Source organism: Lygodium microphyllum, chromosome 11 (genome assembly GCF_053477565.2).
Source record: "Lygodium microphyllum isolate KBCC chromosome 11, Lygodium_microphyllum_v1.1.10, whole genome shotgun sequence".
NCBI classification, from domain to species: Eukaryota; Viridiplantae; Streptophyta; class Polypodiopsida; order Schizaeales; family Lygodiaceae; genus Lygodium; species Lygodium microphyllum.
Window position 1 is genome coordinate 8,951,357 of NC_141145.1, and position 18,938 is coordinate 8,970,294.

Here is an 18,938-nt window from a genome sequence, read left to right on the forward strand (position 1 = left end):
CCCATTGGGGGTGGATGTAAGGCCAAAGGAACTACTGGAGTGGATTTCACAAAAACTGGCGGCGAAGTTTATGTATTGGAAGTCGCAAGCGTGGCCATTTCATGTCCGCCTCAAAGTGGCTCGGACAATTATGCTAGCAATGCTAACGTATTTCCTGCCATTGCTGCCGTGGACGCCTACTACTTTGAAGGCTCTCACTCATCCCATTCGTTTCATGCTATGGAAGAAGGATTCACTGCAGGCAGGTATTTCGTGGATTTCATGGTCACATACATGTACCGCTAAACGCATGGGTGGTGGAGCTATTTTGGATGCAGAAACTCTTAATGCTGACTCTCGATTTTCGAGTCCCTCTTCCTCTCTGTTACTGCGCTTGGTCGGCTCTTGGAAAGTGGTACTCCAAAAGGCCCGTTGGCATCCAGTGGGGGACCGCTTGCAGACTAACTCCTTTCAGCTAGAATTGTTGGCAGTATCGAGATTACTTTCATGGAAAGACAAACATCAGCTCAGACCGAGATTTAACCGCATGGCCCGTTTAGGTGTGACATCGATTGCGGATGCTACCCTTGTCACTCGCAATGTCCTCGCATCGTTTCGGACTGCTAGGAGACTTTTCAAGATCCCGCGCGGATACCGCGGTTTGTGGGAACAGCTTTTGTCGGAGCTTCAAGGTAGGCAACCCTTTCCTGCCCTGGCTGTGGATCATCCTTGGCAGGACTGGGACCTTGCAGGCTGGTTGAGTTTGGAAAAGGCCTCTACTAATCAGGTGTATCATCTTCTCATTCAAGATCACCAATGGCTGGGTGTGAAAGCTAATACTGTTTGGGGACTGCGGAAATCGCAGTCATGGTGGGAGGCAACGGTGATGGAGGGCTGGCTGAATAGGGCAGCTTTCAAATGCAAGGTCTTTCTTTGGCGGGTAATGATTGGTGGTTTTCCTCTTGCCTTGGCCCTTTCCAAGCGTAGAATCTCGAATGGCAATTGTTTCTTCTGTACCACTACTGCGGAATCGGCCCGTCATCGATTTCTTTCTTGCCCGCTCGCCAAGAATATCTGGTCACTTTTGTCGCAAATCTGACGCGCAGTGGTGGGGTCCTCACTGACTCCTTTCGATTGGGTTTTTGTGCGCCCAAAGTACCCCACACCGCCACAGTTACATATGCAGATCTTATTTCACTTTTTTAGATACTAGGGATGCTGGCACATTTGGACCACGCGCAATGCTTTTCTCTTTGATTCGGCCTCTAATGTACCCAGACATATTGCCAGGCTTAAAGGGCTCTTGCATTGGCAGATAGATCTCATCCGGCACTCCGACTTGCTCCCTCGGGAGGATTTACTTCCCTGGCATATGGCAATTGCCTCTGCGTCGTTGCCAATATTGGTGTAGCCTTTTTCGTGCATTAGTACGGGGATTTCCCACACGTTGTCCTAGGGCCCGCGTGTCTCTTGTAATCATGTAATCATGTAATCTTGTACCTTTTTTTCGTGAGCCCGCCTGACCTAGCGACCCGTCGTCGACCCTGTGCAGCCGTGGACCTTGTCAGGACGTGCCCTTGCTGTGCCCGTCAGTCCCTCTCGTTGCCACGACTGTCGCAGGTACCGCCGTCCGTCTGTACTTGCGCCCGTCAATATTTCCCTGTCGTCTGTCCCTGCGCTCGCCTTCGTCCACACCTTGCGCTTGCTCGCTGGATGGCTGCTGCGACCTCGTCTGCCCTCCTGCGTTGATGACTGGCGTTTGCCCCGCCTGTCAAACGCTGCCCCGCCTGACGTCTGCCCTGCTTGACGGCCGCCCTGCCTGACGTCCGCCCTGACTGATGTCTGCCTCGACTAACGTCTGCCTTGCCTGACGTCCGCCCTACCTGACGTCTGCTCCGCCTGTGGTAGACTCCTCTGCGTCAGCGTGTGGGACTGACGCAGGCACGTTTACACTTCCCCTATGTTTCACCCGTTACCCGGCACCCCGGGTTACCTGCGCGTGTCTGCCCGGTTCTCTGTTGCAGTCCTGTTGCTGCAACCAGGTGGTGCACTGATTTTGCAGGTCTGCGGGACCTGCAGAGAGAGAGAGAGAGACACGCTCAGTCCCAGACCTGCCCCTTCGCCTTGGTCGTAGTCCCGCCTCGGCTTAGAGAGAAGCATGGCTGGCCTGGATATGGCTTTTATTGAACAAACGGTGGCCGCCCTTGGTTCGGATTCGGATACAGTGGAACCGGAGGATATGATTCCTTGTACAGAGGAGATGCCTCCTGCTCCTGACTTTCAGCCTACGGGTAAATGCTCTGAGCATATGCGCAAAGAGCCAATCGGTCATCATGATCGTTCTTATGCTCAGGTGGCCTGTGATTCTGTGGATTCGCAGGAGATTGACTGGGAGCATCTGCTGGAGTTTGCCAATACGTTGCTTGGCGACTATGTCAAGCATAATCATGAAGCTTTTTTTGATGCGGGAACCGAAGAGGTTCTCGAGGCCACCGTGGATCTGAAAACTGTCCGGCGCTATACACAAATTCGGGGCTCGTGGTGGCATGTCCTTAATGCAGACTCTCTGTTTTCTAGCCCCTCCTCTTCTCTGTTACTGCATTTGGTCGGCTCTTGGAAAGTGGTGCTTCAAAAGGCGTGTTGGCATCCAGCGGAGGACCGCGTGCATACTAACTCCTTTCAACTGGAATTGTTGGTAGTCTCGAGATTACTTTCGTGGGAAGACAAACATGAGCTTAGACCAAAATTTAACCGCATGGCCCGTCTGGGTGTGACTTCAGTTGCGGATGCCACCCTTGCCAATCGCAATGTCTTCGCATCGTTTCGTACGGCCAGGAGACTTTTCAGAATCCCGCGTGGATACCATGACTTATGGGAGCAGCTGTTGCTGGTGCTTCAGGGCAGGCAACCCTTTCCTGCCGTTGCTGTGGATCGTCCTTGGCAGGATTGGGACCTTGCAGGCCGGTTGCGTCTGGAAAAGGCCTCTGCTAATCAAGTGTATCATCTTCTGATCAAAGGCCATCAATGGCTGGGTGTTAAAGCTAATACTGTATGGGGATTGCGGAAATCCCTGTCATGGTGGAAGGCAACTGTGATGGAGGGCTGGTTGAATAAGACTCCCTTCAAATGTAAGGTCTTTCTTTGGCGGATGATGATTGGTGGTCTTCCTCTTGCCTCGGCCCTTTCCAAGCGTCGAATTTCGAATGGCAATTGTTTCTTTTGTATCACTACTGTGGAATCGGCTCGACATCAATTTATTTCTTGCCCGCTCGCCAAGAAGATCTGGTCGCTCTTGTCACAGGTTTGGCGTACAGTGGTGGGGTCCTCTCTAACCCCTTTTGATTGGGTTTTTGTGAGGCTAAAATACCCCACACCGCCACAGTTGCATAGGAAGATCTTATTCCACTTTTTCAGATACTGGGGATGCTGGCACACTTGGACCACTCGGAATGCCTTCCTTTTTGATTCGTCCTCTAATGTACCAGCACACATTGCCCGGCTCAAAGGCCTCTTGCATTGGCAGATAGATCTCATTCGGCTCTCCGACTTCTCCCCCGGGAGGACTTGCTTCCCTGGCATATGGCAATTTCCTCTGGGTCTTTGTCATGACTTGTGTAACCTTTTGCTTGTCCTGGGATCTTACACACGATTGGCTCAGAGCCCTTGTGTATCTTGTAATCATGTAAACTTGTACCTTTTTTTCGTAATTAATACAATTACCTTTTACGAAAAAAAAAGAGTGTGTTGTAAAGAGATAGTATCCTCTTTTCACACGATGGGGTAGACCCATCGTGTATCTTGTAATCATGATAACTTGTACTTTCTTCGTAATTAATACAATTACCTTTTACGGAGAGAGAGAGAGAGAGAGAGAGAGAGAGAGAGTGTGTGTGTGTGTGTGTGTATGTTATGGGACATTGCTCAGAAAAGGCCTGCTTGGTTACGTCTTAATTGCTCTGGCATGCATCCATTGCACTTTCGTTTGAAATTGGATAACTTTGCAAGGCATTGTTTTTCGTGGAGAATTGGAACATTTTATGGCCGAATGTCCAGCGAAGCAACCGACTTCAGATGCTGAGCATGTTTTGCCTCCCATGGAAGATGTGGTGCTTGATGCTCCATCACAGGATGCGACCCAGCCACCTAAAGTTTTGGATAAAGGCAAACAATATGTTTCGGGTTTGGATGCTCGTGACAATGACTGGGTAGATGTACGTGCCAAAAAAGGTAAAAGGTTTTATGCTGGCATGGCGGATATTGTGCCCAATGCTTCACAAGATTCCTTGCATATTTATATGCGCAGGAAAGGCATGTTGTCTTCAGAGCATACTACTCATGCTATGGTTTCTTCTGCTCCTCGCAATCAGCCCACTAGGAAAGTATATATGGATGGTCCGAAGGGCCCACCTGCTAAGTTGGCTTTTGATGCTAGAGGTAAGGTGATTACCCCATGGGATCGTCGTTATCCCCGTTCCATCCCCAAGACAGTGGATACACCGTCTAGCTCTAAATCTGGTCGTCAGAACTCTTTTGCTGTGTTAGCTGATTTTTTGGATGAGAGAGTCATTGACATTCTAGCAGAAAAGGTTAAATCGAGGCAAGCTTTGCCTGGTTTCTGATTTTCTTTTTTGAATACACATGAAGATAGCCACGTGGAATGTGCGAGGCATTTGTTCTCGCAATAAACAACATGCCATGTGGAGTTTATTGCATGAGAATCAGTGGGATGTCTTGTGTGTTGTTGAGCACAAGAGTCACGGTGAAGTAGGAAAAGTTGTGGATTGCCATGGGTTTCGCTTGTTTTACGTAGGGACACATGCCATGCATTATTTTGGTGCTCTTACGATTGTACATCAGAAATATCATCCTGTTCTTATTAAAAATGATATACATGGTCATTTTGTGGTGATTGAAGTTTCATTTGAAGGAGAGATCTTATGGTTACTTGGGCTCTATGCTCCAAATGACCCTTTATCCCACCAGGATCTTTGAAATACTTTACAGACCTCCTTGTCACTTGGCAGACGGGGTTTTTGTATGGGGGATTTTAATATATGTGTTGATCCTTCACAGTCCACATCAGAGCATTCGGTGATGGACGCTTCGGAAAGCCGTGCGTGGAATGCATTTGCTCTTGCCGTACTTAAGCAAGATCTCTGGTCATGGCTACACCCTTCTTGTACAGGGTTTACTTTTCATTTTGCACAGTATACAACTACATGGTTGCGGTTGGACCGCATGTACATCATGCAGAATGATGCTTTTCTTCCTGAGATGGTGGAAGTTGCAGCAATATGCCTTGTCGGACCATTTTCCTCTACAGCTTGAGATGCTTGTACAACCCATTGCACCTTTTAAGCAATTTCTAGATAGACTCCCTTTGCGTTTCAACTTGTCTTATTTGAAGCATTCAATCTTTCAGGGTTATATGCAGCAATTGATTGATAGATTTTTATTGGACTTCTCCTCTGAGGGCAATGCTTCTTTTGAACGATTGCTCATTAATGTGCAGCGGGTTGTTCGGCAGTATGGGATCCATCATGTCTCTCTTTGTCGGCGGCGTCGACAAGTAGCGGAGGAATTATTGGCTTTGGTTCGTTCGCTACTGGTGGAGACTCTAGATGATGTATTTCTGCTGCCATTGGCTATGCGTTTGGCTAATCTTATTAAAGAGTTTCAATTGAAATCTTATCAGCAGGCCAAATTGCAAAATTTAATTGAGAATTTGCAAGATAGTGCTTGTCAGACTCATAAGTTCTTTTGAGCTCTCCATGCATCTCCTGCTCGAGAGAATATGACTAGGCTCGAGGATGCAGAAGCTCAAATGGTCATTGATCCTCAGACTATTGTGAATATATGTAGGAATTATTTTCTAGACCTTTTTGGTTCTACTCCTTCACCTTCTGACCAAATTACTCATGCCCGCTCAGTTTCTATGATTTGGTCAGCAATCAGGTTCCACATGACATGCAAACTACTTTGGAGACAGATATTCGCGTGAGGCGGAGGTTATGGATGTTTTGTTACACTTGCCCAAGGATAAAAGTCCCGGTTGGGATGGTCTTACCAATGAATTCTTTGAGGTTTTTGCTACCCGATTGGTGAAACTATTGATGGCTATGTTTTAGGAGGTTTGGAAAACGGGGTTCATGCCTTCCTCATGGAAAGAAGGACTTATCAAACTGCTTCCAAAAGTTCCTTCGCCGTCTATGTTGAAACATTGGCGACCAATTTCTTTGATGGGTTCTATGTATAAAATCTTTTCCAAAGTGATGGCGAATCGGGTCCATAAGCATCTTCCTGCCATTGTGCATCCTCTTCAATATGGTTTCATTAAGGGCCGAAACATTCTGCATAATGTCTTAAATGTGCAAATGGCTATTGACTATGTAAGGCACTCTAATCAGGAGGTGGTATTGATTCAATTGGACCTGGAAAAGGCTTTTGATTATTTAGACTGGTCTTTCATTGCAGAACTTATGTCTACTGTGGGCTTTGGTACTCGGATGTCTCGTTTGATCTATACCATTAGTGCTGTGGCTTCTTCGTGAGTTATGCTGAATGGTGGTGTTATCGAGCCATTTGTCCTTGCACGCTTTGTGAGACAGGGTTGCCCTTTGAGTCCTCTCTTTTTTCCCCTTGCGACTCATCCGGTTCTTTCGATGTTTTCTCATATGGCAGCTTCTACTCAGTTGGCTGGATTGTCTCTTTCTTTTGGACAGCACTTCATTAGTCAATCCTTGGCTGATGACAACTTTATGATTTTGCGTGCGGACAAGGATAATCTTTGCAAGCATTAGATGTTTGGACTCTCTTTGGTCATGCTTCTGGTCTTCATATCAATGCTTTGAAATTAGCCATTCTCAGTTGCACGGAGTTAGATTTGCAGTCATTAGACTGGCAGGGAATGGTTGTTCCCCGTGGTTCCATTGTCAGGCATCTTGGGTACCCTTTGGGTGTTGATGTTCGGCCAAAGCAACTACTAGAGTGGATTTCACAGAAAGTGGCAGGTAAGTTTCTGTATTGGAAGTCACAGGCTTGGCCCTTCCATGTTTGCCTCAAAGTGGCTCAGACAATTATGTTGCCAATGCTCACATATTTCTTGCCATTGCTGCCTTGGACTACTACTACATTGAATGCTCTCACTCAGTACATTTGTTTCATATTATGGAAGGGCTCCTTGCATGCAGGCATTTCATGGATTTCTTGGTCGCATGCATGTACCCCCAAACGCATGGGTGGTGGGGCTATTTTTGATGCCCAAACTCATATGCTAGCACTCCGTTGGTCTCTTTTTCGTGCCATGTGCTTGGATCATCACCCGTGGGTCTTTATAGCCCATTATTTTCTTGAGGATCACGGGCTTGTGCATGGTAATACCCAAATTTGGAGCTCGTGGTGGCATATTCTTAATGTAGACTCTCCGTTTTCTAGTCCTTCATCCTCCCTGCTTGCTCATTTGGTATGTTCCTGGAAATTGGTTCTCCAGAAGGCTCAGTGGCATCCAGCGGAGGACCGGTTAGCTACTAATTCTTTTCAACTGGAATTGTTGGCAGCCTCGCGATTACTTTCTTGGGAAGGCAAACATGAGCTCAGACCAAAATTTAACCGGATGGCATGTTTGGCCTTGACTTTAGTTGCAGATGCCACGCTTGCCAGTCGCGATGTGTTGATATCGTTTCGTACAGCCAGGAGGCTTTTCAGGATCCCTCGTGGATACCGTGATTTATGGGAACAGCTTTTGATGATGCTCCAGAGCAGACAACCCTTTCCTGCTCTTGCTTCGGATCGTCCCTGGCAGGGCTGGGACCTTGCAGGCCGGCTGAATTTGGAAAAGGCCTCAGCTAACCAGGTGTATCATTTTCTGATTAAAGATCATCAATGGCTGGTTACTAAAGCTAATACTGTATGGGGATTGCGTAAATCTTAGTCATGGTGGAAGGTAACTGTGATGGAGGGCTGGTTGAACAAGACACCTTTCAAATGCAAGGTCTTTCTTTGGAGGGTGATGATTGGTGGTCTTCCTCTTGCTTTAGTCCTTTCCAAGCGTCGAATCTCCAACGGCAATTGTTTCTTTTGCACCATGAGTGTGGAATCGGCCCGTCATCGATTTATTTCTTGCCCTCTTGCTATGAAAATTGGGTCACTCTTGTCAGCGGTTTGGCGAGCTATGATTGGTTTCTCGCTAAGCCCTTTTGATTGGGTTTTTGTGCGGCCCAAATACCCCACACCGGCACAGTCGCATATGAAGATCTTGTTTCACTTTCTCAGATATTGGGGCGGTTGGCACAATTGGACCTTTCGGAATGCTTTTCTTTTTGATTCAGCCTCTAATGTTCAGGGACATATTGCTAGGCTTAAAGGTCTCTTGCATTGGCAGATAGATCTCATTCGGCACTCTGACTTACTCCCTCTGGAGGACTTACTTTCCTGGCATATGGCAATTTCCTCTGCGTCTTTGCCATGACTTTTGTAACTCTTTTGTCATTTAGTACTTTATAAATATAACATCCATTACGAAAAAAATAAAGAGAGAGAAAGAGAGAGTGTGAGAGAGAGTTTCTCGGATGATGTGATGGTCTGATGTAAGAGAAAGTTGGAGATACATAAAGAGAATGCTGACCTGATGGTCTGATGTAAATATTTACTACTTAATTCAATTATCTTTACGAAAAAAAAAAGAAGATTGCAAAGGACCTAGGAGCGGTAGTTGCTCCTTCATCGCCGCCTTCCTCCATTTGGAGGTGATAGAGGATTTTCCTGTGATGGCGATTGATGCAACGATGATGACCCCATAGTCTTCTAAGTGGATTCTGGACACTGGCGTTGCCAACCACATGACTCCTCCTTCAGATGAGATGATGAGATTGCTCGTATGCGTTTGATGCATCGGTGAATTCTAATAGGTGACAGTTCTTCGGTCCCCATTAAAAGCACAAGTGATATGTAGTTGATTCTAGAGAAGTTGCCCACACATCACGTGTGCTCTATGTGGTGGGTATTGGGTATCATCTAGATAGATTCTTTGTGTAGGACATGAAGGGAATATAGTCTACAAGATGTGGTATTCTTTGGCCTTTTCTCATCTTCTTCTTTCTTCATAGACTTGGATTGAGCTTTGGAATGCTTGCTTTGGCTACCTCAACTACAAGTACCTTCGGAAGGTTGCTCGTGGTTAGCTAGTATATGGAGTTCCAGAGATTGGGGTGAGCCACCTGCCATGTGTATCTTGCATTCGCAAGTAGCATATAGATACTATTCCTAGCAAGGCTTTATGACAGACTAAGGAGCCCTTGGAGCTTGCTTCGACGGACTTATGTGGACCCATGAGGATGGAGTTCCTAAAGGGAAGTTTGTATTTTATAATAATTGCTGATGATTTTACTAGGATGGCATGGGCATATTTCTTGCCATTGAAGTCCAAAGTGTTCTCACATTTTTGGTTGATCTTTGAAGAGAATAGGTCTGGTAGGGAACTCAAGACCTTGCGTTTTGACGAGGGGAGTTTGTCTCCCAAGAGCTAATTTATTTTTGTGTAGATCGTGGCATTCACTAGGAGTTTCGGAACACAAATACCCCTCAGGAGAATGGCATGTTGGAGTGGAAGACTCATAGTGTGATCAAGATGGCATGGACTATGATGGAGGATCGGTAGACATCCCACTGTCTATGGGCCAAAGTAGTGGCCACCACTTTCCACATCCTTAATTGATTCCCCACCTTGGCCCTGGTTGTTATTTCCTCTTTTGAGGTGTGCTTAGGACAGAAGTCGGATGCCACTCATTTTAGGGTGTTCGGGTGTAATGCATATATTCATGTCCTAAAGAAGAAGAGACACAAGTTTGAGCCAGCTTCCAAGAAATAGTTGAGGGAGTCCTTGAGGAGTGGTAGCTGTAGGATGGTGCATAGCACTCCCAGAGGAACTAGGCATATTCCATTGAGCTTTTTTGTACTAACTACTGTTTGAGGCCAGGCAAAAGATATTCGCACGACAGGCCTGATAGGAAAGCACTTGTGGCCAGTGTGTTTTTGTAATTTGACATGAAGTGGCAGTAGGGTCCCTTGGGGGTGGGGGAATGATGGATGCCTAAGAGGCAGCGTGGGAGAGAGTAGAGATGAGGGAGGGTTGAGCATAGTGAAGCGTGTGTGGGAGGATGCTGAGTGGGGGACTGGTGGGAGCAGAACTATTGCAAAGTTGAGGTGGGGGATGCAACTCAGTGGCAGCCAGAAGTAGAACACATCAGCAGCAGCATAGGGTGGGAGGCTGGGGGCAGTGAATGATAGGAGGGAGGGGCTGTGAAAGCAGCATCTCATCAGGCCATAGTTGAACTCATACTCTGATGGCTGGCTGGATCATACTCATCATACTTTGGATATCATATGTATGATCATTGCTTCCTATGATTACATGGCTCTTTGCTTATCAGGCTTCTGAAAGGTGGCATGCATAGGTGTACTATTCCACACATTTTAATGCAACATATCTCTCAATTAGTGGTCTTCTAGAAAAATAAAGCACAAAAAAGAGGATCATCTGCGGGCTCTTGGATAAGTGTGCTCACAAAAAGTCCATTGGTAATGGCATATTTTATATGTCCATTTGCTTGCCTAGAAAGGTTTCATTTTTAGCAAGATTCTAGAAGATATCCGCTTTTTGGTCATGACAGCCCCTTGTATATCTACCTTCTTCCTTTCAGCATTCATTGACTGCTGATGTCTGCTTTCTTTTGTCTCTTTTCTTTCTCCCTCTTGTCTCGTGTTCATTGTCTTTCAGTCTTGTCCATACGCGTCTGCATCTGCTGCACTTTGAGAAATGTAGCTCTCATTGTCTTCACACATTTCCATTCAGTTTCCCTCTAGATGGTCACTAGAAACAGTACTTACTCCTAGAGTGTTGAGAAGCAGATGGAGACTCGAAAAGCTTTCAACTGTGGATAGAAAGATCCATGACATGAAATGAGGTGAAACAAATCTGACATGAAACGAGGTAAAACGAATTTGCAAGTACATCCACAAGAAGTCATGAGAGTACTTTAGCTGAACCTATCATTTAGTAAGGACTCTAGACAACATGTTCCGTCTTGGGATGTATTGCATGACACTGATATAAGCTCAGGTCTCATGAAGCAATACCAGCTAGCAAATCTTCATGTAACTGGGCCTTCGGTCACATGATCACCATGCTGGCCAAGTATAACCATCATGAGTGGCTCAGCTCATCATGGCCAAGTGTCTTTTCTAGCCTTCATAAATTATCGATTCTGATATTTGCATCTTTACGGTCATCAGACCTGTCTGGAATTGACTGTTCAAAGAACAGATAAAAGGGGCTGTTTCAAGTCACACTCGTGTTGATTGAAGAACAGATAAAAGGGGCTGTTTCATGTCCCACTCTTTGTGTTGTATGAATGGTTGATTTTTAGCTTTTGTATTCAATGGCAAATAACTGCATTTCAGAATTGATGTGCAGGTTAAATTAACCTTAGTTACCTTTGCACTAAAAATCAAGCTCAATTTATGGAAGATTTTTGGGATACAGGTGAAGTTCCAGACTCACAAGAAGGTGTTGCTGAGCTGTGTAGAGAAGAATCCTGTGCATCATGTAACAGAAGTGACTATGCAAACACAGAAACGGTTGCAGGCACCTTGTTGGTCAGTATTCTTGTCTCTTTAAAACTATTGAATGAGCACATACCAGCTGAAAGATTTGTGTGGCAAAGTATGTGGAGGTTAATCAGCTATGAAAATAGGCTCAAGGAGATAAGTTTGAATTATCTCCAAAATAACAACTGTTGAAAAGTTAACAGTTATCTGCAGCCCATATGAACATTCAACATTAGAATCCAAAAGCTATCTTTAGTGGAAACATTTGATATACCGTGTCTTGAAGTTATGTAGGCAAACCTTCTGTATGTACAATTATAGAGATTTAAATTATTTCAAAATCTATTTGAAACTTTAGAGGCTCCCACCTTGCTAAACATTATCCTCTACAATTTACAAGCATATTGTGTTGCTAGGATTGATAGTGCTAGACATGAAGAACCGAGAGAGACTTGGGGATTCGTTTCTATGTCATCTGCAGTCACACCAGACTCCTCAAAGAGAAAGTGAACTCAGGGACATTGTCCCAGTAAACATTGGCCCATACTGTGGATTTTCTTTTTCACGAGAAAAGAAAAATTCTATTAATAACACCCCAGAGTTATCAAGGTAACTTGCCTTTCTAGGTAAGGGTAAGAAGGTGATGGTCATTTGTCAGCAATTCAATGGTTTAGTTAAAATATGTGCATGTCACTTGTGCCACAGATTGCTAGAATTGCTACCATGTAAGAGATGTCAGTTCTGTTGCAATATAGGCATTGACAGAGAGGGTGGCTTGGGCTGTCTGTTGTTGGATGGAGATATCATTATACTACTTCGTCCAAATGGTAAATGGTACTGTCGTCGTTGACCTGCATTTGGTGTGGTTGCTCTTACTCCTATTATGCATATACATTTGTCTGGCCACTTGCCACGACCATGTGCCCCACTGTAGTGGAGGTTGTTCACATTTCCGGATGCAAGATGTAAAGTCATAGGGAAACTTGTGACTGGCCGAACAAGCATCTGTTCGGTGTGGAAGCTGCTGACGAAGAAGAAGAGTCATGGGGCATGCGGATACACTTTGCTACAGGCCTAGACGGTGAACTCCATTCCCCCATGGTGGCCCTCGGGCGGCGGACCATGGGGGTGATAGATGGTCCTGGTAGTACCACCAGGGCATCTATTAGCCAGCAGGCTGAGAGGCATGAATCTGTATACTGGTAGAAACAGGCAGCGTGTGCCAAGGGCCACTCGATCACATCCATCGGAGCTCTCCACTACGGAGGGGCTTGAAAGATAATGCTCAGATGTGGGACCTCGGCACCAGCCCACCAGTTAATGTCCATCATGCAAGCTGGCCACTGCTGGGAAAAAAGTGCTAGTCCTCCTTCCATCCATTGGGAGATGTGGTCTGCCACCCGACTCTTCACCTCCTTCTCTATCTATGTCATCGTCCAGTCTCCTGTATGAGTGAAGGAAGAAAGCATAGTTTGGTCCATCCGGTGGTGCTAGTAGATGGACCTTGCTGCTCCTTGACTTGCATACCACGAAGATCCCCACCTCTAGAGGTAGTGGGAACTCTCCGCGCTCCGCAACTCTCGGGTAGGACCATGGACCACTATGAAAGAAGTCCTGTGGTAACAGCTGCGCTTGTCTCAGGAAAGTGTGACGGGCAGGAGGGACAGATGAGCTAGTGGCTGTGTGGGGGAGGGCGGGGAGGGACTAGGCTGCTGGTGAGTGGAGGATGTTAGCGTATGGGGCTCCTCACCTCTTGCGGGGGAGAGGGGGGGTCACCTAACTTAGTGGGGATTAGGGGAAACTGATCGGCGGGAAAGATAGTGGGAAGGGGGAAGATCGAGGGATGGTGGGGTGGTCGGAGACACGAGGCGGGTATGGATGGAGGCCGCTGGCTCTGGAGGGGGGGGTGCTCTGGGCTAGGTTTGGGGGGAGGGGGGGAACAACTCTGACTGGGTGAAAGATAGATGATTGATGGCTGTGAAGGGGCTTAGCTTTTATAGCCTGTGAAGGGGGTCATGATGGATGGCCTTCCATATGTACGTGTGTTTGTTGACCTTTCATGTGTACATGTGTTTGTTGACCTTCCATATGCACGTGTTTGTTGACCTTCCATGTGCCCATGTGTTTGTTAATCTTCCATATGCACATGTATTTGTTGAGCTTCTATGTGCACCTCCACTAGTTGGCTAGGGAATATTCCCTTTACCATTGGCTAGGGCCCCTGATAACTCCCTTACCTTGCAACTCTATCCAATGTGCCTCAAGTTGCTACCAGCTTAACTACTCTGTCTAACCCAAAGATTAGATCCACAACGGTCACCTTTTTGCCATCCGGTCACATAGACCTTATCTGACATACAAGTCAGGACTCAACCAATATCCGGGCTCACATATGGCTTCTCCTTGTAATGGGGCCTTACAACTTTGAGCACCATGGATCATTGGTGGCACCTTATGAGGGTGGGACATTGAGCATATCTAACATCCCCCCTCAATGTCCACCCGTAGGTGAACTATCTCCTCGGCCCAATGTGGAGTCTTTGAAGATGAACTTGAAGTAGATGCTTTGTAAGTGCTTTGGTGAAGATATCTGCTCCATTCTCCTCTGTTGGACAATAGATCAGTTCCACTATCCCATCCTTGATCAAATCACGCACATAGTGATACTGAATCTCTATTTGTTTGGTGCATGCATGAAACACTGGATTTTTGGCAATGGCGATGCAACTTTGATTATCACATCTCAGCATAGTTGGTTCTTCATCCTGCACTCCCATATGCCATAGAATCCTACTCAACCATACTACTTCACATGCAGCAAAACAAGCCACCGACGCTTCTTGTAACCAAGTCTAGGTGATATCCTTTCTTTATTAGTTTTTTCCTTTATGCTGAATGGTTACGTATGTGGGGATTTTTATTTTGTTGGAAATTGACATTCAAGGCATGGAGTCTCAAAGTTTAGGTTATGTGTTTGGAGAGGTCCAAGCAGTCATTTGACTCTTGTGAAAGACATTGTCGCGAGCACTCTAAGAACTATTTTAGAAGGTAGTCCAAGTGACCCTATTCTATTGGCCTACTAGGTAGTTGGTTCTAGAAGTTCGTGCTCTGCCAAATAAAAGAAAGAGAAGAAACAATGCATATATTTGAAGATTGTAGTATACAGAGGTGTGTAAAAAGGGGTTAGAACCCCTGAACAAAAAGAAAAGAAATGAACCGAAAGAAAAATAAAAGAGTAGATAATCATCGCCTTATGAAGGCTTGGTAGGTTTCTTGGGATGAGTCAGCAGACATGGGGACGATACCTTATCTTTCTAGGGGTGATGTCTAGCTGGACAAAATAAATAAGGATGGTTGGAGTGAAAATAAAAGTGAGTGGAAGAAAAAAGGATTGAGTGTCGCTTTGCGAGGGCTTGGTAGGTTCTTGGGTAACGAGTTGTAATGTCTCAAACATTAAATATTAATTATCACCCCTCGCTATGGTTTTATATGTCTTTACTAGTTTGCAATTGGACTCAAACAAACATGAAGGTATAATATCCCTGCACTTAAGATCAATTGTGTATTCATCTTCTCCGCTCTTCTTTGGTAGAAGACAATGCCATTGTTGGCTGCTTCTTACTAATCCAAGAGAAAATTCCTGAACCCAAAGAGAAACAATAACGAGAAACTGATTTCCTGGAATCACTGTCTCTTGCCCAATCTGAGTCACAGTTCCCCACAAGTATGTGATACCATAGTTAAGAGTTTCCTTCAAGTATTTGAGCACCCGCATCCCATCTTTCCAATGACTCTCATGAGGTTTGTTTGAGAGCCTGCTTAAAACATCAACAACAAAACTAATATGTGGTCTGGTGTTACACAAGTAGATCGGCGGACTGGCGACCAACCTCTTGTACCTCCCAATGTTTGCTAGTGCTGATATATCCTCAATGGATAACTTTGCATTTACCTCCATAGGTGTAGCTATCTCCGTGCACTCGGTCATGCTAAATGCCTTCAGGATCTGCATACTTCTTCTGAGAGATGAAGATCTTTCATGGCTCTTGCCAGACTTCAATCCCCAAACAATAGTGCAACAAGCCCAAGTCTGTCATTTCAAACTCAGAACTCAAAGGCTTTCAAGTTTGGTTAATCATATCTTCATAGTCACTTGTAATAAGAAGATCGTCCACATATAGGACGATCACTATAGACTTTTCACAATCCCTGTAAACATATAAGTTAGTATCTAAGGCATATATTTTGAAGTTTAAGTTTAAAAATAACTTATCTATCCGTTGGTACCATGCTTTGGGGGCTTGTTTCGGCCCATACAATGCCTTCTTCAGCTTACACACTTTGTTTTCACAATGGGGGGCCTCAAACCTTGGTGGCTGAGCCACGTACACCTCCTCCTTGAGGTCATCATTTAAGAACGCTGACTTAATATCCATTTAGTAAACTGGCCACTGCTTGTGGGCGGCCATTGCAAGTACTGTGCCAATAGTGGTCATTCTAGCAGCTGGGGCAAATGACTCTTGAAAATCAAACCCTTCAACCTGTGAAAATTTGTGTGTAACCAGTCTGGTTTTGTACTTTTCTAAGGTACCATCAGCCTTCTACTTTATCGTCCAGATCCACTTGGTGCCAATAAACTTCCACTTTGCTAGTCGATTCACTAGCTCTCAAGTATCATTCTTCATTATGCTGTTGTACTCGGCTTGCATAGCTATCTTCCATACTGGATCTGTAAGTGCTTCTTCTAAGTTAGTTGGCTTCTTTACTTCTCTCATAATCTCAGCCATCAAGGCCATATTGACTATGTGAGCAGAAGCCCTCCTTTGCTCCTCTATTCTCTAAGACCTCCTTGGTCCGTCTGCCTTCTTCTCAACAGATGTAGGCATAGGATTATTGTGATCATAGAGCTGCTTCACCCAACGTGGCAATGGCTTTTCCGGTGGGGTGATGTTAGGTTCATGAACTTTTTCCTCATAATCCGAAGATGATGCTTCCTCCTCCACTGTATGCGGCTACTCCTTGAACACCACATCACGGCTCGCAATGATCTTTGCCTCTTGGTCATATAGTTTGTAAGCCTTCTGCTCATCACTAGAACCCAAGAAGATACATTTTCTGCTTTTTGGTTTTAACTTGTTTCTCTTCTCATCTGGAACATGTGCATAACATTCATATCCAAAAATTTTGAAATGTAAGATAGAGATGGTTTCTTACCACTGTAAGCCTCATGAGGTGTTTTTCCCTTGAGAGCCTTTATGTAGCTCTGATTTAGAATCTAGATTGCAGTATTAACAGCTTTAGCCCAAAAATGGTTAGGCAATCCCTTGTCCTTTAGCATGCATCTTGCCATCTCCACAATGGTGTGATTCTTGCGTTCCACAACACCGTTCTGTTAAGGTGTATGAGGCATTGTTAATTGACGCTTGATCCCTTTGCTCTTGCAAAAGTCTTCAAACTCCTTTAAGTTGAACTCACCACCACCATTTGTTCTAAATTTCTTCACACTTTTTCTTGTTTTATTCTCAATCAGTTTTAGCCATTCTTTAAACTTACCAAAATCTTTAGCCTTATCACGAAGGAAGTACACCCACATCTTATAAGATCCCCCCAAGGCTTGTATAGGCATCTTACTGCACAAGTCAGTATGCACTAACTCTAGAGGAGCCTGTACTCTATTCTTGCTTTCCTGTGGAATTGCTTTTCTCTGTTGCTTGCCCATCATACAAGTTTCACATGGTTTCTTCAATTTAATCACTGCAGGTAGGTGAGCAACCATACCTTGTGCATCTCCTTCAATACTGCAAATCGGATGTGTCCAAACCTTTTATGCCAAAGCTTACTTGTGCCCACTCTAGCGGTGGCTGTAAAAGCACTTAGCTTATACAGGTTGTTCCTTTTTTCTCCTTTGCCAGCATTGTTGAGAATTTCTGCACCTGTCTTCTTGAATCTCACTTCATGACCAATATAATTTTGGCAGCAACTGATAATAGATTTTTTCTAATTTCGGAAACATACAACACATTTGAAAGCTTTTTGACTTCACCATTTGCAGCAACAAAAGAAATAGTACCTGTGCCCGCAGCAGGGCATTTTACATCATTTCCAACCGTCACAGTGATGGATTTTTGTAGAGGCTGCATAGAACTGTATAGACATTTCTTGTTGGTCATGTGATGGGAAGCCTCACTATCCAACACCCATGAGTCAGTGATAGATTCTTCTTGCGCCGAGGAGCACACTTCCTCAATGATTGCCATGAATAACTCCAACTCTGCTTCAGCCGTATTGGCTGTGTTCTTCCCTTTACTTTTAAGGGTACCATTCTTTTCATTTGCCTTCTTAACACGACAATCTGTGATTGCATGTCCTTTCTTCTTGCAGTAGAAACATTCTCCTTGAAACACCTTCTTATCGCCCTTCTTCTTTTTGTCACCATCATTTTTTGTGGAGAAATCACCTTTGCCTTTTACATTGGCAAAGAATGCAGCATCTCCATTGTTGCTTTCTTCTCGAGCTTTCAGCCTCAACTCCTCCTCCATCAATAATGCACAAAACTCCTCAAAAGTCAAAGCTTGAGATCTCACCTGAGTATTAAGAGCAGTTACTAGTCCATCAAACTTTTGTGGACAAATCTGAACACACGTCCGCTAGTCTTTTGTATCTTAGCGCTAGTCATTTGGTCGCGTAGATTCTTAATCCGAGTGATGAATGCTTCAGCCGTTTCTCCTTCAGCAAACTTCTCCGCTGCTAGTTGATTCTCCAAGTTTTGAATCCTTGTTTGGTTTCGCGTTTCATACAAACTCCTCAGTACATTCGAAGCCTCTGATGCTTTGGTTGTATGTTGAATCAAAGTCAGAATACTGTCAGAACAGCTTGTAACTAAGGCACACAATGGATTTGCATTCCTTCATTTCCAAGCTCGTGGAAGATCTCAATTTGGAGGAATCATCATACTAGAATTTGATGGATTAGGGGTAGACTGTGGTTTTGTGTGAGTCCCTAGCAGAGTCTCCAAAAGCTCATAAGAATCAAGGATAGTTGCAATTTTAAACTTCCACAAGGTGTAGTTTGTACCATCTAATGTGCCTTCGCTGAAGGTTGGTGGACGAATCCTCAATGTTTGAATAACCGGTACAGCAGCACCACCTCGTGCACCGCTTCCTAATGCGCTAGAATCGCTTCCGAAAGACGAGATCGTTCCTCTTTGCTGTTGAAGCCTTTGCCTCTTGCACACTCTTCGACCCCTAGAGCCCCCTGGGCTCTGATATCATGTAAAAATTGCATGTCGCAGCGTACATAATCTGTCTTAGATAGGGAGTACACAACAAATAAGAGGAGATTTAAAAAAATTCTTT

The 18,938-nt window shown here is 45.0% G+C and overlaps 1 protein-coding gene across 4 annotated transcripts in view; it reads left to right on the top strand.

Annotated features, from left to right (window-relative positions):
- Window positions 1-18,938, top strand: part of LOC148028522 (DNA glycosylase/AP lyase ROS1-like) — a 303,662-nt gene that overhangs the window by 174,000 nt on the left and 110,724 nt on the right. For 3 of the 4 annotated variants that reach the window (XM_087688800.1, XM_087688801.1, XM_087688802.1), the window contains one exon: window positions 11,519-11,631. In XM_087688800.1, coding sequence (XP_087544926.1) covers window positions 11,519-11,631 — 113 coding nt within the window. Of the gene's footprint in view, window positions 1-11,518; window positions 11,632-18,938 lie in introns of those variants that run through there. The other variant, XR_015692494.1, reaches the window with a different exon arrangement.